Raw genomic sequence first — 16995 nt, 5'->3', positions numbered from 1 at the left:
AAAACTAGGTCAATATGTCTTAATATATTAAAAACAAAGATTCCAAGACTTACCAAGTGGGAAAGCGCCGGTAGATAGGCACAATGAATAAAACACACAAACATACACACAGAATTTCGAGCTTTCGCAACTAGCGGCTGCTTCGTCAGGAAAGAGGGAAGGAAAAGGAAAGATGAAAGGATGTGGGTTTTAAGGGAGAGGGTAAGGAGTGTGTGTGTGTGCGCGAGTATATACCTATCCTTTTTTCCCCCTAAGGTAAGTCTTTCCGCTCCCAGGATTGGAATGTCTCCTTACCCTCTCCCTTAAAACCCACATCCTTTCATCTTTCCTTTTCCTTCCCTCTTTCCTGATGAAGCAGCTTCCGGTTGCAAAAGCTAAAAATTCTGTGTGTGTGTTTGTGTGTTTTATTCATTGTGCCTATCTACCGGCGCTTTCCCGCTTGGTAAGTCTTGGACCCTTTGTTTTTAATATATTTTTCCCATGTGGAAGTTTCTTTCTATTTTATTTACATCATCAATATGTCTTAAGATATAGAAGTCCTTTCTTACGTATCTAGGGAAAAATAAGTTATATTACATAAAATACAGCTTACCCCAAATACTTATGTATCTACAACATAATGAACAGAACATAACAAATAAATTTAACTTGTTTAATTAATGTCACTTTGGCTCTGAATTTAACCTATTTATTACATGTTCATGAAATTTACTCGCAGCTGTGAACATGTACAACTATGAGCTGTACAAGGGAATGAAAGCAATGAAAATTTGTGGCAGACCAGGACTCAGACCCAAAATTATTGCTTTAAGTGAGTGGTTGGCTCAGCCGCTTTGGCTATCTGTGCACAACTCATGGCCAGACTCAAACTTCCATATGTCTTCATTCCAGCTTCATAACCTGTTTTCATAAACACATTATGTGATTTCCATACAGGGATGGATATTTTATTTGAAAGTTGATGCCTGCTGTTGGCAGATAAATATGGTATTTCAATGCCCATGTCCTTTGGACATGTATGCACATCTGAGTTTGTGTCCTTGTCCAGTACAAATTTTCATTGCCGTCAATCCCTTACACAGCTGATGATTACTTGTATTTACAATTGCAAATACATTCCTTGTATTTCATAATGGCTTCACGAGTACAGTTTGTGATGCATGAACAGTGACAAATGGAAGTTTTGGTCTGGCCATGGGTTATGCATGGGTGGCCGAAGTGGTTAAGATGACTGCTCATGTAGAGCAGGATTTCCGAGTTCAGTTCCAGTGCAGCACAAATTTTCTTTGTCCTCATTGTTTTATACAGCAGATGATTGTCTGTATTTGTGACTGTAAATACATTTCCTGTATTTCATAATGGCTGTAGTTGCTACAGTGCCTGTTCCTTGCATCCATGTATTTGCATTGTTCTTCTTTACAATGCAGGCACTGCAATATTGTATTATATTTTTGCTGGTCATGCAGTCAAACTTCAGCATCAGGCATGACTTTTTAATATACTATTTCATTTCTACTAACTGTATTTACAACACAAATCACATACATATTCACATATACCACAGAATGTATGAGCAAAATTATATCATTGTATGACTCGCAGTTCAGGAGATGAGGTGTCATAAACATTAAGATGTAGCTTTTGCTTCAAAAGGAGGGAAAATTACTCAGACTATTCTCATTTAGCTCTTCAATGAGGAGAACACTTATTGACTCCCTACAAAGTATAAACATCGTTCCCAACTTTTCTAAATTTTTATGACTTTCCTGATTAACATAAAATATTTAACAAATTAACTCATTTGTAATCAGATGTTTGAAGCTCTTTTAAATGCAGGAGTTCACATCTTTAAACACTCAAGAGTGATGGTTTACTGGTGAGTAAATAAAATGAAGAAGGTATACTATATTATATGAATATGCATGAATTAACACTAGTAATTTAAAGAACTGATATTTTCAAGGACTTTCCATTACCATTTACAGTTGTATTGTTTACAAGTTTAAGAACAAAGAGAATTGTTGTTATGTACTACACACCTCCTTATACAATCAAAAATATTACAAATCTGCCACCTTTATCTGCCCTAAAGCATAATCATTATAAGATTGTACTCCTATGTGCTCTATCTTGGTAGCATTCTTACACAGCAAATAGCTAAAGTCTTAATCTCAACATCTACACAAACAGCCTGTCCTGTCACTATCCCACAGATCTTATTCATAAACAAATCTCCCAGGTGTTATCCTCCTCTCATTATCTGACTGATACAGCTACAACATCCAAAATCTCAGAAGCACTCCACTTGTCACCCAGTACCACCCAGTCTTTGAATGCCTCCATCACTACTACTATCCCAGACACATGACTGTGTATTAATTGAATATAAATACACATAACTGTGACCAGTAACTTTTAAAATATTTGTCTATCTCCATATATTAATTGTCAAGCCTTTTCAGGCTCATCTTCATAGGCGTAATGAAAGTACCCTAACTTTCACTTGGTGTGTCAGTGTATAATGAAACTAGGACCATACATAGAAAGAACTGTTATAATATAGTATAGAAGGTACTTGGAATAGATATACAATAAGATGAAGTGATACTTTTTTCAAACACTATAATTACCCTGTAGTCACCACAATTTTTGATGATTTCTCAGATATTATGAAAGGTGAGCTATGGTTCTTAATATATGTGTGATCACTATGGACAGCAGTGCAAGCTCTGCAATATGCTCCCATCCTGGTCACAAGGTTGGTAAGCAGTTCTTGTGGTAGGACAGTCCATTCCTCCACCAGAGCAGTTGACAGCAGATGGATGGCCATTGGCAAATGTAAGACATGCTGCAGTACATCTTCCCAATGCATTTCAAACTTGCTTGATGAGTTTTAAGTCAGGGGAATAGGCAGGCCAGTTTTTTATCTGAATATCTTTTTGTTCCCAAAGCTCCTTTATCTGCACTCTTCAACACAGTCACATGTTATCTTCCATAAAAGTCAAGTCAGGGCTGAATGCACCACTGAAAAGATGCTGAAGGGGAAGGAGTGCAGTGTTACAACATTTACCAGTGAAGATACTGTTCTTCAAGATTTGAAGATCAGAATGTCCATGTACCATTATGCCTCCCCAAAACATAACACCTGGACCACCAAAATTAACATATTTGACAATGTTCCTGGAAACATTACCTGCTCCCAGCCCTCAGCATATGAGGGTGTATCCAGAATCACTACTCAAAGTTAATCTGCTCCTATCTGAGAAGAGCACATGATCCCACTCCACATTGGTCCCATCCCTACACTCTTGCCCCTACTGCAAACAGTGCCACAAATTGCTGGTGTCAACAAAACACAATGTACTAGTCATTGGGCAAAGAGACACCCCCATTCAGTCACCATCTCACTGTGGAGTGTGATATTGTGTGCCTTCCAATCATATTAAATGTGGTTGCAATTGCAGCCACTGTTTCACATGGATCCCTTATTGTGTCCTGCACAATGTAGTCATTATCTGCTGTTATAGTTGAGGAAGGTCAACGACATCCTCTCCTCCAGGTAACAGTGTTTGGTGTCCAGACTGCTCCCCATATACATTAAACAATGCTGTGAGCAATACCAAAATCCTGGGCTGCACTTATCACACTATTCTGCTTCCAGTTTCTCAGTGATGCTTCCCCGTGTGAAATCACCCAAATGTTGCCTCTGTGCTACACTGTAATGGAGAACATTGTGCAAGTGCAACTCCTCAGCGATTGACACATATTGTTTTTTCCCATTCCTCCAACTGCTTCATATTGCAGGGCTATCCCCATTTGGCACTATAGTCACACTGACCTCACGTCATGTAACATCCATCTTTCTGTGCAGGAATGGGCAACCTCTGGCAACATGCTCCCACACTTTCATTCATTTCCACAGAGTATTTAGTATGTTATTTCACAGAATAGTTAATATGATTTGTTACTTTATCTACCTCAACCTAAAGTTTTACAGAATAGTGTAGTTAAATGGCAAGTCGTGTCAGAAGATGAATTTCTTTACTAACTGTAGTAGTATTATAGTTAATATCTGTCTGGCAGTTGCCCAGTGGATGTTTACTTAATACCACCCACACTGACATAAGTGAAGAAAATCATCTTGTGGCATGACTTGCAACTACCAAGTGGATATCTACAATTCCATCTTTATCATCAATTTAAATTAGAAAATCCGCCTTTTGACACAATTTGCCTCATAGAAATCAGTTATGGTGACACATCAACATATTTCCTATCTTTTTGTCACATAGCCAGTACCCAGCTTCACACTATGGAAATCTGTATGTAATTTCTACATTATGCTTATGTAGAAGAGTATCAAAAGACTCAACATATAGTTTATGGATATAAACAAGTACTTCAGAAGTAACAGGTCACACTTATTTGCAATTATATTTAATTTTCATATTGTTTTTAATTCCTCATGTTTGTTCTCCTCTCCTCTCTCAATCCTCTATATAAGGTTTCCCCATTTCCTTTTCTTCAAAATTCTTATTGTACTATTCATTTCAGTTCTTCTCCTGTTACTCTTTCTTTCTTACTTTGTTCTCATCATTACAGGGCTGAAGTTGGCACAGTGCTTCCCAGCATAATATCTATGACCTATTACATACTCCCCATATCCTGCAACTTTGTCTCCCTTCACCCCCACAACAGATCGCTCCCTCTCATCTTGGTATGACTGAGTGAGGTGGCACAGTGGTTAGCTCACTTGATTCACAGCTGGGACAATGACAGTTCAAATCCCCAGTCAGCTATCCAGATTTATGTTTTCCATAATTTCCCTAAATCACTTAAGGATAAAGCCAGTATGATTCCTTTGAAATAGGGCTCAGGCAGTTTCCTTCGCCATCCCTCCATAACCCGAGTTTGAAGTCCATCTCTAATGACCTCATTGTCAACAGGACATTAAATTCTAATCTTCCATTTCATCTCAGGACCTCTCTCTCTCTCTCTCTCTCTCTCTCTCTCTCTCTCAGGAAAGGAACTAACAGTCCTATGTGTCTACCAACAGGACAAATAAGTTTGCCTCCTAAGCTAAGCACTAGGCAGCAATTATATCTCATAATATTGTAGTAATCTTGTACAGACACATACTGTGCAATTTCAAAGACATTAATGACCATACACTAAGTGAAATTGTATGTGTAAAAATCTTCTATGAAGTTCAGCTGAATATATATATAAAATTGAGTCAACATATAGATAAATGAACCAATATGCTCAGTTGGAGATGTTTATCAGTTATAATGGAAGGAACGAAGTATAGTTGAGGCACTGAATGGTCAACAGGCACTTAAACAGTTGCCCCAATTTAATCCTCCTACCACTGAAAAGAGGAATGAAACAAGTATTAGTATCAGTGGTGTTGACAAATTGAACAAACCTCCAGGGCCCAATGGAATCTCTGTCAGATTCTACACTGAATTTGCAGCTGAGTTAGCCTCTCTTTTAACTATAATCCGTTATAGATCCCTCAAACAAAAAATTGCACCAAGTTCTTCGAGAAAAGCACTGGTCACACCAATCTACAAGAAGGTTAGTGGAAATGATCCACAAAATTACCATCCAATATCCTTGACATCGATTTGTTGTAGAATCTTAGAACATATTCTGAGCTCAGACATAATGAGGTATCTTCAACAGAATGACCTCCTCAATGCAAACCAGCATGGATTCTGAAAACATCGATCATGTGAAACCCAACTTGCACTTTCCTCACATTACATACTCAAAGTTTTGGACAAGGCAATAAGATCAATGCAGTATTTCTTCATTTCCAAAATGCACTTGACTCACTATCACACATACGCTTATTGTCAAGAGTACAATCAAATGGGGCAGCAAGTGAAATTTGTGATGGATTGAGGTATTTTGGTAGGAAGGATGTGGCATGTTATCTTGGATGGAGAGTCATCATTAAATGTAGAAGTAACTTCAGGTGTACCCTGGGGTGGAGAGGGATGGGTGGAGGGGTGGGGGGGGGGGGGGGTGATCTTGCTGACAATATCAGTTGTAAAATCAGCCTTTTTACAGATGATGCAGCTGTCTTGCATAATGAATTACTATCTAAAAGAAGTTGCATAACTATTCAGTCAGTTGAAACTTCCTGGCAGATTAAAACTGTGTGCCAGACCGAGACTCAAACTTGGGACCATTGCCTTTCACGGGCAAGTGCTCTACCAACTGAGCGACCCAAGCACGACTCTCGAGTTTGTCTCTCAGTCCAGCACTCAGTTTTAATCTGCCAGGAAGTTTCATATCAGCGAACACTCCGCTGCAGAGTGAAAATCTCATTCTATTCAGTCAGTACTTGATAAGGTTTCAAAGTGGTGCAAACATTGGCAAACTTGCTCTCAGCACATGATGAGAGAAGCAGTCTGGGTGGTGGGGGTAAGGAGGAGGTTGGGGTGAGGAGGGAGAGAGATAGCAGGGTAGGGGTGGAGAATGGTAAAGTGCTGCTTGTGGGAACATACAGGTACGTGGTTGGGACAGTGGAGGACATCTATGTGCAATCTTCAGGTTAGAGGGGGACACAGGGTTGTAGATGGAGGGGGGAGAGGATGGAGCAGAAAATGAGAGAAGTAAAGAGACTGTGGGTGTGTTGGTGCAGTAGAAGGCTGTGTAGAGCTAGAGTGGGAGCAGGGAAGGGAATAGTGGATGAAGGACAGTGATCAGCAGAGGATGAGACCAGAAAGGTTATAGCAACATAGGATATATTGCAGGTAGAGTTCTCATCTGAGAATTTTGGAAATGCTGACAGCAAGGATCCAGATGGTGCAGGCTGCAAAGCAGACACTGAAGTGAAGAATTTTGCATTAGTTTGCATGTTCAGCAACTGGGTGGTCCAGCTGTCTCTTGTGTTAAGTTTATTGATGATCATTCATGCAGGCAGACAGCTTGTTGACTGTCATGGCCAAGTAGAATCCAACTCAATGCTTGCAGCTTAGCTTCTAAATCACTTGACTACTTTCACAAGTTGCCCTGCCTTTGATGGGATAGGTGATGCTCATGAGCAGACTGGAGTAAGTAGTGGTGAGAGGATGTATGGGACAGATCTCGCATCTAGGTCTGTTCCAGGTATATGAGCCATGAGGCAAGGGGTTGGGAGCAGGAGTGGAGAAGGAATGGATGGATATTGTACAGGTTTGGTGGGTGGTGGAATACTGGTGCGGGATGGGTGGGAAGGATAGTAGGTAGGATATTCCTCATTCAGAGCAAGATGAGAGGTAGTCAAAGCTTGGCCTATGATGTGATTCAATTGCTCCAGTCCTGGATGGCATGGAGTCACAAAGTGAATGCCACTTTATAGCCAGATGGCAGGACCTTGAGAAGTGACAGGATGGCTAGAAAGATAAGGCATGGGAGATCTGCTTCTGTTTGGAGGGTAATTTTGGTCTGTGAAGGCCCCAGTGAGGCCCATGGTATATCTGGAGAGGGGCTCCTCATCATTATAGAGGTGCAATGGGCTTAGGTGGCTAGGCTGCATGAGAGAAATGGGTGGCAGCTGTCGAACTGGAAGTATTGCTGGTGGTTGGTAGGTTTGTTGTGGACTGATGAACCAGGTGAGGGGTTTGGGATTCTGGGTAGTTAGGAAGGATTCTCATAGATGCCCCATGAATAGGTTGGCATAGGATGGTGCCTATTACTGTACCACAAGTTTGTTTGTAGAGGATGCCTTCAAAGGTGAAGTAACTGTGAGTGAGGATATAACTGGTCATGGTGACCAGAATGTCCCATTGTGTCCAGTTACTGTACTTCGAATGGAAGGATCTCTGTTCTCAGAGACCAACATCTTCAGCCCATTACACGCAACCTACCCTCCTCTATAAAGGACACTAACCATTTCCTCTGCCAACCCCTCCTCAGTTCCAATTCCTTTACCATATGGTGCCCGGCTCATCATACTGATGCCACCTCTCTTTACACCAACATCCCTAATGCCCATGCCCTTGTTGCTACTGAACACTACCTTTCGCAATACCTGACAGATTCCAAACCTACGTCCTTCCTGGTCACAATGATCAATTATATCCTCATTCACAATAACTTCACCTTTGAAGGCATCACCTACAAACAAGTCCATGGTACAGCAATAGGCACCCACATGGGCCCGTCCTATGCAAACTTGTTCATAGGCCATCTAGTGGAAACTTTCCTAAACAACTAGAGTCATTAAAAAAATATCTTTGTGATCTGCATTGAAGGTGAGGACATTCCATCCACATTTTTTCCTCTAGAATCTTAACACATTCTCCCCCATTCACTTCACCTGACCTTCCTCAACCCAAGCCACCCTTCTTGATGTTGATATCCACTTGATAGGTGGCTACATTAGTACCTCCATTCACATATAACCTACCAACTGCCAGTATTGCCTCCAATTCAACAGCTACCACCCATTCCATACCAAGAAGTCTGTTACATACAGCCTAGTCACCCATGGCCATTACACCTGTAGCGATGAGCAGTACCTATCGAAATATACCAAGGGTCTCACAGTGGCCTTCACAGATCAGAATTATCCTCCCAACTTTGTATAGTAACAGATCTCCCATTCCTTATCTCTCTAGCCAACTGTCACCTCCCAAAGTACTGCCATCCAGCCACAAAGGAGCATTCCATTTGTGATGTAAACTCTGCATCTTCATCAATGTGGAATGGTAAGTTGTCTTGATATACATTAATGACTTATCATTCCACATTGATGAAGATGCAGAGTTAGTTCTTTTTGCTGATGATACAAGTATAGTAATAACATCCAAAAACCAAGAACTAAGTGATGTAATTGTAAATGATGTTTTTCACAAAATTATTAAGTGGTTCTTAGCAAAAGGACTCTCTTTAAATTTTGATAAAACACAGTATATACAATTCCATACAGTAAATGGCACAACTCCAGTAATAATATAGACTTTGAACAGAAGTCTGTAGCTAAGGTAGAATTTTCAAAATTTTTAGGTGTGGCCATTGATGAGAGGCTAAACTGGAAGCAACACATTGATGGTCTGCTGAAACGTCTGAGTTCAGCTACGTATGCTATTAGGGTATTGCAAATTTTGGTGACAAGAATCTCTGTAAATTATCTTACTATGCCTACTTTCATTCACTGCTTTCGTATGGCATCATATTCTGGGGTAATTCATCGTTGAGTAGAAAAGTATTCATTGCTCAAAAATGTGTAATCAGAATAATTGCTGGAGCCCACCCACGGCCATCCTGCAGACATATATTTAAGGATCTAGGGATCCTCACAGTAACATCACAGTATATATATTCACTTATTAAATTTGTTGTTAATAATCCAACCCAGTTCAAAAGTAATAGCAGTGTGCATAGCTATAACACCAGGAGAAAGGATGATCTTCACTATGCAGGGTTAAATCTGACTTTGGCACAGAAAGGGGTAAATTATGCTGCCACAAAAGTCTTTGGTCACCTACCAAACAGCATCAAAAGCCTGACAGATAGTCAACCAACATTTAAAAATAAATTAAAAGAATTTCTAGATGACAACTCCTTTTACTCATTGGCTGAATTTTTAGAGATAAATTAAGGGAGGAGAAGAAAAAAAAGAAAAATAGCTTAAACATTAGTGTCATGCAATTTTTTGTGTAATGTAATATCTTGTACAGACATCTTTTATTAACCTGACACGTTCCACATCATTACGAAGTGTCGTATTCATGATCTATGGAACAAGTATTAATCTAATCTCTACCACCCAGGACTGGAGCAACTGTATCATACTCTCTGCCAGGGTTTTGAGTAGCTCTCATCATGCCCTGAAATGAAAAATATCCTACCCACTAACCTTCCAATCTCTCCCACAGTGGTATTCCATTGCTCACTGAACCTACACAATATCCTCATCCATCCCTACTCCACCCCTACTCCCAACCCCTTGCCTCATTGCTCATATCCCTGGAATAGACCTAGACGCAAGACATGCCCCATACATCCTTCCACCACCAGCTACTCCAGACTGGCAACAAGCATCACCTATCCCATCAAAGGCAGTGCTAGGCCACAACCTTTCGTACTGCATTCTACATGAGGATAAAGACCAACAAGCTGTCTGTCCGCATGAATTATCAATGACAAATTGTAGCCAAGAGACAGCTGGACCACTCAGTTGTTGAGCACACTGCCAACACAATATTCTTAACTTCAATGAATGCTTCATAGCCTGCACCATCTGAGCCCTTGCTGCCAACACCAGCTTTTCTGAATTACACAGGGGGGAACTCACCGGCTGTGTATCCTACATTCCTATAACTCTCCTGGCCTCAAGCTTCACTAGTCACTGTCCTTCACCAACCAATCTTCTTTCTTGCTCCCACTCTAGCTCTGTACAGCCTTCTACTGCACCAACACACCTACAGTCTCTTTACTTCTCTCTATTTCCACTCCCTTCCCACCACCCTCACACCACACTCCCGGCCCCTGTGTCTAACCTCCCAACTTGACCTAGCTGCCCTACACTGTCCCCAATGTGGCCCTGTATGCTCCTACAAGCAGCACTTAACTGTCCCCCACCCCCAAATTGTCGAATCTTGTGCTGTTGTTTGCAGTCCAGCTTTAGTGACCAGAAACAGTGGTGGTCATGTATGTGTGAGTTGTGCCAGTGTGGATATGTATGTGTTGTCTACTTTAGAAGGAGACCTTTTGGCTGAAAACTTACTTGTTTAGCAGTCTTTTTTCTGTGCCTGTCTGCGACTTCACATCTCCACTACATGGTGAGTAGCAATCTACCCTTCTCCAAACAATCCAGAGCTAATAGAGAGCATCATGACAGATACAGGGATCAGTGATCAGAAGGTCATTGTAGCTAGGCTCAATACCGTTTCCTCCAAATCCATCAGAAACAAATGCAAAATAATTTTATTTAAGAAAGCGGATAAAGTGTCACTAGAAGCCTTGCTAAGAGACAATCTCCATTCCTTCCGAACTGAGTATGGAAATGTAGACGAGATGTGGCTCAAATTCAAAGATATAGTAGCAACAGCAATTGAGAGATTCATACCTCATAAATTGGTAAGAGATGGAACTGATCCCCCATGGTACACAAAATAGGTCCAAACGCTGTTGCAGAGGCAATGGAAAAAGCATGCGAAGTTCAGAAAAACATGAAATCCGAAAGATTGGCTAAAATTTACAGACGTGTGAAATTTGGCACGGACTTCAATGCGAGATGTCTTTAATAGGTTCCACAATGAAATATTGTCTTGACATTTGGTAGAAAATCCGAAGAAATTCTGGTTGTATGTAAAGTACACAAGGGAAAAGACGTAGTCAATACCTTTGCTGCGCAGTGCCAATGGTACTGTTACCGACGACTGTGCCGCTAAAGCGGAGTTATTGAACGCAGTTTTCTGAAATTCCTTCACCAGGGAAGACAAATGGAATATTCCAGAATTTGAAACATGAACAGCTGCTAGCATGAGTTTCTTAGAAGTAGATACCTTAGGGGTTGCGAAGCAACTCAAATCGCTTGATATGGGCAAGTCTCCAGGTCCAGATTGTATACCAATTAGGTTCCTTTCAGATTATGCTGATACAATAGCTCCCTACTTAGCAATCATATACAACCACTCGCTCAGATCGATTGGAAAATTGCACAGGTCGCACCAGTGTTTATGAAGGGTAGTAGGAGTAATCCATCTGACTACAGACCTATATCATTGACGTTGGTTTGCAGTAGGGTTTTGGAGCATATACTGTATTCAGACATTATGAATCACCTTGAAGGGAATGATCTAATGATATGTAATCAGCATGGTTTCAGAAAACATCGTTCTTGTGCAATGCAGCTAGCTCTTTATTCGCACGAAGCAATGGCCGCTATCGACAGGGGATCTCAAGTTGATTCCATATTTCTATATTTCCGGAAAGCTTTTGACAGCGTTCCTCACAAGCAACTTCTAATCAAGCTGCGGGTCTATGGGGTATCATCTCAGTTGTGCAACTTTATTCATGATTTCCTGTCTGGAAGGTCGCAGTTTGTAGTAATAGATGGCAAATCATCGAGTAAAACTGAAGTGATATCAGGCGTTCCCCAGGGAAGCGTCCTGGGACCTCTGCTGTCCCTGATCTATATAAATGACCTGGGTGACAATCTGAGCAGTTCTCTTAGGTTGTTCACAGATGATGCTGTAATTTACTGTCTAGTAAGGTCATCCAAAGACCTGTATCAGTTGCAAAGTGATTTAGAAAAGATTGCTGTATGGTGTGGCAGGTGGCAGTTGACGCCAAATAATGAAAAGCGTGAGGTGATCCACATGAGTTCCAGAAGAAATCCATTGGAATTCGATTACTCGATACATAGTACAATTCTCAAGGCTGTCAATTCAACTAAGTACCTAGGAAATTACGAACAACTTCAGTTGGAAAGACCACATAGATAATATTGTGAGGAAGGTGAGCAAAAGGTTGCGTTTTATTGGCAGGACACTTAGAAGATGCAAAAAGTCCACTAAAGAGACAGCTTACACTACACTGGTTTGTCCTCTGTTAGAATATTGCTGCATGGTGTGGGATCCTTACCAGGTGGGATTGATGGAGGACATCGAAAGGGTGTAAAAAAGGGCAGCTCATTTTGTATTATCATGTAATAGGGGAGAGAGTGTGGCAGATATGATATGCGATTTGGGATGGAAGTCATTAAGGCAAAGATGTTTTTCATCACGGCGAGATCTATTTACGAAATTTCAGTCACCAACTTTCTCTTCCAAATGCGAAAATATTTTGTTGAGCCCAACCTACATAGGTACGAATGATCATCAAAATAAAGTAAGAGAAATCAGAGCTTGAACAGAAAGGTTTAGGTGTTCATTTTTCCCGCGCGCTGTTCGGGAGTGGAATGGTAGAGAAATAGTATGATTGTGGTTCGATGAACCCTCTTCCAAGCACTTAAATGTGAATTGCAGAGTAATTGTGTAGATGTAGATGTAGATGTAATATTGTCATTATTCCATCCTGGATTATCCACTGTCTGTATGAATGTTTTGTATTAGTTAATTATGAAGATGGACTGGTAACTCAGCAATATTTACTCTTGGTTATTGCATCTTGATTGCTCAATGCCTCAGCAATGCAGTTTTCATTACCTTTAAAAATTCAATTACTTATAATACAGTGAGGACTTTCCAGTACCATGAGTTGAATTTAAGAGTATGTCTGATGGTGCAGACAGGAGGACATGGATGTTAATTTCTTTTTTGTGCTTTTACTTTCTGATATGTTAGAGAATTATCTTCTGGTGCATTGCAGATAAACTAAATAAACTATTTATACAGTAATTTAAGTAGTAAGAAAACTAGGTAGCTTTCTTAGAAATGTTTTACTATTTTTCAAAAACTATAATGAGGTTCAAGCTAATTTAATAATGTTTAAGGACCACATTTCATAGTCTCATTGTATGACAGAGATATCATCCATACACTTTTTTATTTTCAGTTTTAACACATTACGTTTGTGGTTGCCACAAATGCTCACATCTGTGCAGGAGCACCTATCACAGCAAGAAATGACCCACAGTTCTCCGGTAATAAAAAGCATATGTGAAATTTTGCAAATAACAATGTCTACAAATGTAACTGAGGATATCTCTGAACCTGAGGTACACTGTGTTTTTGTAAGTACCATTCATCTGGATAATGTATTAGACATCTAATGCACATTAGGAAAAGAAATGCATTGCCAACAAAGACTGATGTTTACAAAACACTGAACACAAAGTACTGATTCGCATGAACACATTCCAAGTGATTAAGTGACTGAACAACTGCCATAAAATGTGACAACAACAGGAAGTTCCTCCAGGAAGTTTAACCCCCAGTGTTGCCAGTAAAAACACTTAAAATAGAAAACAACACTGTTCACTTTTGGAACAACATGTTCTCTCTTCATGGAGAAAGAAATAGTAGGGGGAGGTTGCCAAGCAAAGCACAATACGTCTCTCTGACCTATGACAAGAAAGACCCATGTGTCATGGATAGCACATTAGTAAGCACAGTGCCAGCATCAATTCAGAAATGTTGGAAGGGACAGAAATGGAGGATGACTGAATAAGAAGAGCAATAGAAAATGAAAAGAGGAAAATATAATGCATCTAAGGAATAGGAAAAAGGTGATAAAAAGGAAAAGATAGAGGGAGAAGGATAAGTATGTGAATAATATTTAAAAACTTCCAACAAATGGCATATTAGGAAAATGAATGGAGGACTAAAGGAAGTTAACTAAAAGAGGATGGAGGGATGTGATGGAGAGTAAATTTCCATCTCCAGGACTCAGAGCAAGCAATGTCAGAGTATTTCAGTGGTTAGGTGCCAAACTGCTGATTCAGAGGTCTGGTGTTCAGTGCCTTGTCAGTCCTAAGATTCTCACCTGTCCTAGGATTCTTATCTACCACTTCTCTCACCTGTGATGATGCTTGTTAATGTGAAAAATGTCAAACAGCATGTTAATGTGTAAAATACCAAACAGTACTTTGGTTCAGAGTTGATATTAAACTGCAGGTCACCCTATAACTGGCTTTGTATGTCAGTTCACAGGTTGGAGAGAGGCAATGGCATACCACCTCCAATAGGAACTTGCAATAGTAAAGCACTATAGTGTTCAAACTGCCCTTTGGCTTATAGCAGCTTCAGTTTTACTAAAGCTGGATGAGAGGGTCCAAATGGTACAATAGGCACTCAGCTCCCTTGAGCTGTGCTGTAGAGGAGCGATGCACAGACCATGGCCCACACATGACTTGCAGTTGATCTGCTGGTCCCTCATCATTTGTTCTTGTAATTAGACTCCTTGCACACTTGTTCAACAAAGCAGTCATGTAAACAAGAGAAGTACATAGGCCTGCAAGGAACATGTTATTTAGTCTTCAATGGGCACTTCAACAATATCCATATTACTGCATTAAGTTTTTTGTGACACAGGTATTTCTGTGAACCTGTAAACACATATCTTAAGATTATTTGTCAATAATGTGGGCAAAACACCAGGTCCAACTTTCACATAAAACATTTATTACTCAGAGACTGTTACAAACTTTAACAACAATGAACAGAAAGAAACAAATCTACCAATGGAAAACAGGAATAAATTAGCAGTCCCATGAATTTCAAATGGTATCTGTGAACATAGTTTGCCCCTGCATACACAAAAACTGCTCTGCAATATTTGTCTTCTATGGTGCACCACTTGCCTCACTGGTATATAAATCTTTAAACTCCTATCTCAATTCCAGGTTTGACCATACTGACTGTAATCTGACTGAGATGATGAGTAGGAACTTTGCTAGGGTTGTGTAAATTCAGCACCTGTTGCTGTAGTCCTGGGACCCTTGTGATAACACTTCCTTGGCACATATCATAGCTAGCAATTATTTAAACTTTTGTAGTTTGTTATGGGCCAAAATTCTTGGCCTTCAACTTCGAAATTGGTCTAATTTGTGTTCCTTTTATCACCCCAAGATCACCAACTTTGTACTTGAAGGCTTTCTTCCTATGTTGGTCAAAGATAGGATGGTTTTCTTCTTGCACCTTATTAATTTCTAATTTAGAATCTTTCTTCAGTTCATTGTGTCTTTATTCATATGAATCAACAATTTCTTCTTCTAATGATGTCACGAAGATCAGTCTGTGAGTGCATCTTAACTCCTATCAAAAGTTCATAGTGTTTTTTCCCAATACTTCTGTGGTACATTGAAGTCATTGCATTTTAGCTAATGGTACCACTTTGTACCATTTGAAGGGTTAACAGTACTAAACTTAGAGATTATTGTAGCCAAATAGAATTGATCCTCTCAATCTGTTCGTTGGCTCTAGGGAGTCCTGTCATTGATAAAATGTGTTCAACTCCCTCTGGCTTTCATCATGCCTTGAATTCTTGAGAAGGAAAGCAAGTCCCCATGGAGTGGTTATCTGAAATTACTTTTCTGTAATTCAGTCTTACTAATTGCTTCTACTGATTTTGTAATCTCTACAGGATACAGCCACGTAAACTTCGTAAATGTATCAATAATACCGAGAATACGTTTCTTCCCCCCCCCCCCCCCCTTTTTTTTTTTTTTTTTTTTTTTTTTTTTTTTTTTTTTTTTTTTTTTTTTTTTTTTTTTTTTGGTGGTAAGTATATAATGGCCCACTCTCTTTAAATAATGTATGAAAGAAACCATCTTTCTTTCTTGATTTCTCATTCACAAATTCAAAATTTAAAATTTTGCACAACTGGAGATCACTCTTTTCACACTGTTGGTCAAATCTGGTATACACTGATTTGTTTTACCTCCTCTTCAGTTTTCTTAACAGCACAATGCCCTGTCTCATGCACAAGCTTGATGATTTCACACTGCATAGTGTGTGAGAGCACAAAAGTCTCTTTCCTGAACTTTAAAAGAATTCCAATTCTCACTACAAAGTTTTGTAAGGTTGTTCTTTGAGAAAGTTCTTGATCACTGACAAATAATCATGCTTATCTTGAGTATTCTTGGGTTTTCAATAAGTAACTTCTAAGTTTCAAGTTTCCAGCTGTTGATTGAAAAGTAAAGTTGAAAAAATCTCTCAAACATCACCATTTTTTATGTCAACAGGAATTGTTTCAAAAATGAACTTAGGGAAAGATTTAATGACTTTATATTTTTACTTACTTTTCTGATTTCACCCATTGCTGGCATTTCACTCTTCACATTGTAATGTTCTCCTCGGATCATTAACACGTAACTTAAATTTTGTTTGCCTGGGATTCATTGATGAGAGGGGCGGGGGGGGGGGGGGGGGGGGGGGGGGGATTTTTCAAGCTTCACAAAATTTATTGACAATCGAACTATACACTCCACAAGTAAACACAACACTGACTGACTGACCTACTGACCTACTGACCTCCTTGCAGCATCGCTGCACTGCTTTATGTAGAATTTTAACAATACATTTCAAAATAACCCATTATTAATTTTGT

General features: G+C 39.7%; 1 protein-coding gene across 1 annotated transcript in view; it reads left to right on the top strand.

The window, feature by feature from the left end:
* LOC126273309 (synaptic vesicle glycoprotein 2B-like) overlaps positions 1–16995 on the top strand; it is a 124550-nt gene that overhangs the window by 51188 nt on the left and 56367 nt on the right. The window contains exon 8 of the mRNA XM_049976852.1: positions 13501–13678. Coding sequence (XP_049832809.1) covers positions 13501–13678 — 178 coding nt within the window. The remainder of the gene's footprint in view (positions 1–13500; positions 13679–16995) is intronic.

This window comes from Schistocerca gregaria, chromosome 5 (assembly GCF_023897955.1).
Source record: "Schistocerca gregaria isolate iqSchGreg1 chromosome 5, iqSchGreg1.2, whole genome shotgun sequence".
Classification (NCBI taxonomy): Eukaryota; Metazoa; Arthropoda; class Insecta; order Orthoptera; family Acrididae; genus Schistocerca; species Schistocerca gregaria.
The sequence above is the reverse complement of the archived record's forward strand: the minus strand, read 5'-3'. Positions and strand labels throughout refer to the sequence as shown.